Source organism: Acanthisitta chloris, unplaced genomic scaffold (genome assembly GCF_000695815.1).
Source record: "Acanthisitta chloris isolate BGI_N310 unplaced genomic scaffold, ASM69581v1 scaffold29467, whole genome shotgun sequence".
NCBI classification, from domain to species: Eukaryota; Metazoa; Chordata; class Aves; order Passeriformes; family Acanthisittidae; genus Acanthisitta; species Acanthisitta chloris.
Genome location: NW_008683653.1, coordinates 1,053 through 3,867, shown reverse-complemented (window position 1 = coordinate 3,867; position 2,815 = coordinate 1,053). Strand labels below are relative to the sequence as shown.

The 2,815-nt window shown below is 44.3% G+C and overlaps 1 protein-coding gene across 1 annotated transcript in view; it reads left to right on the top strand.

The window, feature by feature from the left end:
• DCP1B (decapping mRNA 1B) overlaps positions 1-2,037 on the top strand; it is a gene marked incomplete at its 5' end in the record, with an annotated part of 42,940 nt that extends 40,903 nt beyond the window's left edge. Inside the window, 2 exons of the mRNA XM_009079036.1 lie at positions 1-232; positions 1,957-2,037. Of these exons, the coding sequence (XP_009077284.1) occupies positions 1-232; positions 1,957-2,037 (313 nt within the window). The remainder of the gene's footprint in view (positions 233-1,956) is intronic.
• Positions 2,038-2,815: the final 778 nt, after the last annotated feature.

Here is a 2,815-nt window from a genome sequence, read left to right as displayed (position 1 = left end):
CATCCCTGCCACTGTGACCCCAACCTTGCTGATGTCCCCCATGGTGTTTGCTCAGTCCACACCTGCTCCACCGAAGGCCGGTGAGGGTGGGCGGTTAGCAGCAGCAACCCAAGAACCTGCTGCCAGCTCAGCCAGCCTGCTGCTGCCTCTGCCAACCCCAGAGCCAGCTGTGCTCAACAGCAGCTCCATCACCAAGATGCAGCTGCAGGAAGCACTTCTACACCTGATCCAGGTAAAGCACCAAGGATTCTCCTACTCTGCTTCAAATCCTGATTCCCATTTGGATATAAGCACCCTAGAATCAGTTGTACCTGTCTGTCTAGAGGCTGAATGAATAATTAGATCTGTGTTGGGAGTTGTGCTACCTGTGGCTGAGGGTTAGCAGGACACCATGGCATAGGCTGGGGATAGGAGAGCCACTCCCTGCACACTGCTGGCTGAGCTGCATTTTGATTAATGCATCTGATTTTGGGTTCAGGAAAGATAATAAATCTGAGGGAAAAGAACAAAAATGACTGAAAGCTTTGGAAGGTCAGCCTGTGAGCCACAGACACATCTATTACAATTTTAGCTAAGGATAAATAATGGGTGATTATCCCAGCTGCCAGATCTTTCAGAGGTGAGTGTAAGCAGTGAGAGGAATTCAGATGGGAAATTAGAATTGCAGGATGAGTGTGAGCAACGTTAAAATATGGGTTAGATAACATGGATATAATACTAGTTCAGTTTAGCATTTGAACTAGAGAATTACATTGAACAAAATTCCTCACGCTGCAGCTTTTCAGGTTTAATTGTGAATATGTGTGCCGTGTGATGAATATCTGAAGAGCTGAAATTGAGAGTGCATAACTAAAGACCTGGCTACAAAACACAAGGAACATACACACAGGTGTAAGGCTACACTTTGTAGGCCAAAACTGTGCACCTATGTGGCTTTGGAATAAAAATAAAAGTCATTGTTGGAAGGTTGAAGTTACTTTAAATGCTATTTAAGTTATAAATTCAGAAAGAAAATAGTATCTAACATATTATTTTCTCATTTTTCCCTGTATTTTTATTTTGGGATTTTAAAAAACAGTCACATTATCCTGTTTTTACATACTTTGAGTACCTGGATAGTAGTAAAACCATATATGAAGTTAGAAAGGAAACTAGTCAAGGAAAATTGGGGTTTACTCTCTGTAACTCTGTACATGTAAAATATATATTTAACCCTGCTGTTCCTGGTGGTAGTTAGGATTAACTGAGCTTTCTGAAAACGATTTACTGCCAATTCGTTAGCTGTCATTTTCCATTATATAAAGCTACAAACTTGGATGCTCCTAATTTTCCTTATATATTATCTTGATTGTAATTATCTTCATATGTTTATGTGAGCTACTTATAACATTTTTTCTTAATGTGGGTCAACTCATTCTTGCCAAATGTTCTTCAGAAGCAAAAAGTTCAGCGTGAGAGCAAAAGAAGTGGCATCCATTAGGAGTGTTAAGCCTAAAATTGCTAAATAAGATGCAAGGATTTGCCCAGGTAGGATTTAGCATAGGATCAAAATCCAGTGTGTTTCACTGTTCCTTCAGTCAGGCTTGAAATTACCACTGACCTAAGGTGTGACGGAGGGCACAACTTAAGGAAATCCCTGGGTGAATGAGGGCAAGGAGAAGAAATGACAGGGTTGTATTGTCACTGCATTAGCATGCAAGAATACTGGATGTGTTAAACCCACCGTGAGTCTGGAAAATCTGCTTTCTGTGTAGTCTTATGGCTTACAGAGATCCAGTCATGTCCTGTTCTAAAACTGCTGGAAAGGCTTGGGAACAATACCTGTCTGTGGTGAAGGCAATAACCTCCCTATTGCTTGAAGGAGCTGGAAAGTACCCACTCCATAAAATGGAAAAGCTTCTCATCTCTTTACACCAAGTGCCTGTGGTGCTAACAATTGCCCCTTTTGTTTTTCAGAACGACGACAACTTCTTAAACATTATTTACGAAGCTTATCTGTTCAGCGCGCGCAAGGCGGCCGTGAAGAAGACTGTGTGAGGGATGAGTTCTAATTCCGTTTACATCGCAGCAACTCCGGGAGAAAGAAGTGTCCAAGTACGTTTATATTTGAGGAAGCGAACGGTCTTAGGCATTTTGCATACACATAGATTTTGCTGGGTGCAAACACACGCTGTGTCGGGAAGCGAGCGGAAAGGAGCGCGCCTTGGGCGAGGGAAGTACGCGGAGACCGAAGCCTCGATCAGAAAGAGTCCTCGATCAGAAAGTCTGGATCATAGAGTCTGGATCAGAAAGTCTGGATCAGAGAGTCTGGATCAGAAAGTCTGGATCAGAGAGTCTGGATCAGAGAGTCTGGAGCAGAAAGTCTGGACCAGAAAGTCTGGATCAGAAGGTCTGGATCAGAAAGTCTGGATCAGAAAGCCTGGATCAGAGAGTCTGGATCAGAAGGGGTCTGGATCAGAAAGCGTCGATCAGAAACCCTGGATCAGAAAGCAAGTCTGGATCAGAGAGTCTGGATCAGAAGGCCTGGATCAGTCAGTCTGGATCAGAAAGTCTGGATCAGAAAGTCTGGACCAGAAAGTCTCGATCAGAAAGCCTCAGTCAGAAAGTCTGGATCAGAAGTGGTCTGGATCAGAAAGTCTCAATCAGAAAGTCTGGATCAGAAATTCTGGATCAGAAAGCCTCGATCAGAAATTCTGGATCAGAGGTGTCTGAAGGACCCTGGCCTGGCGGGTGCGGTGTGGTGCGGTGCGGGGCGTGGTGTGATGTGGTGTGGGGCTCAGGCCGAGTGCGGTGTGGTGTGCAGTGCCGGGTGCGG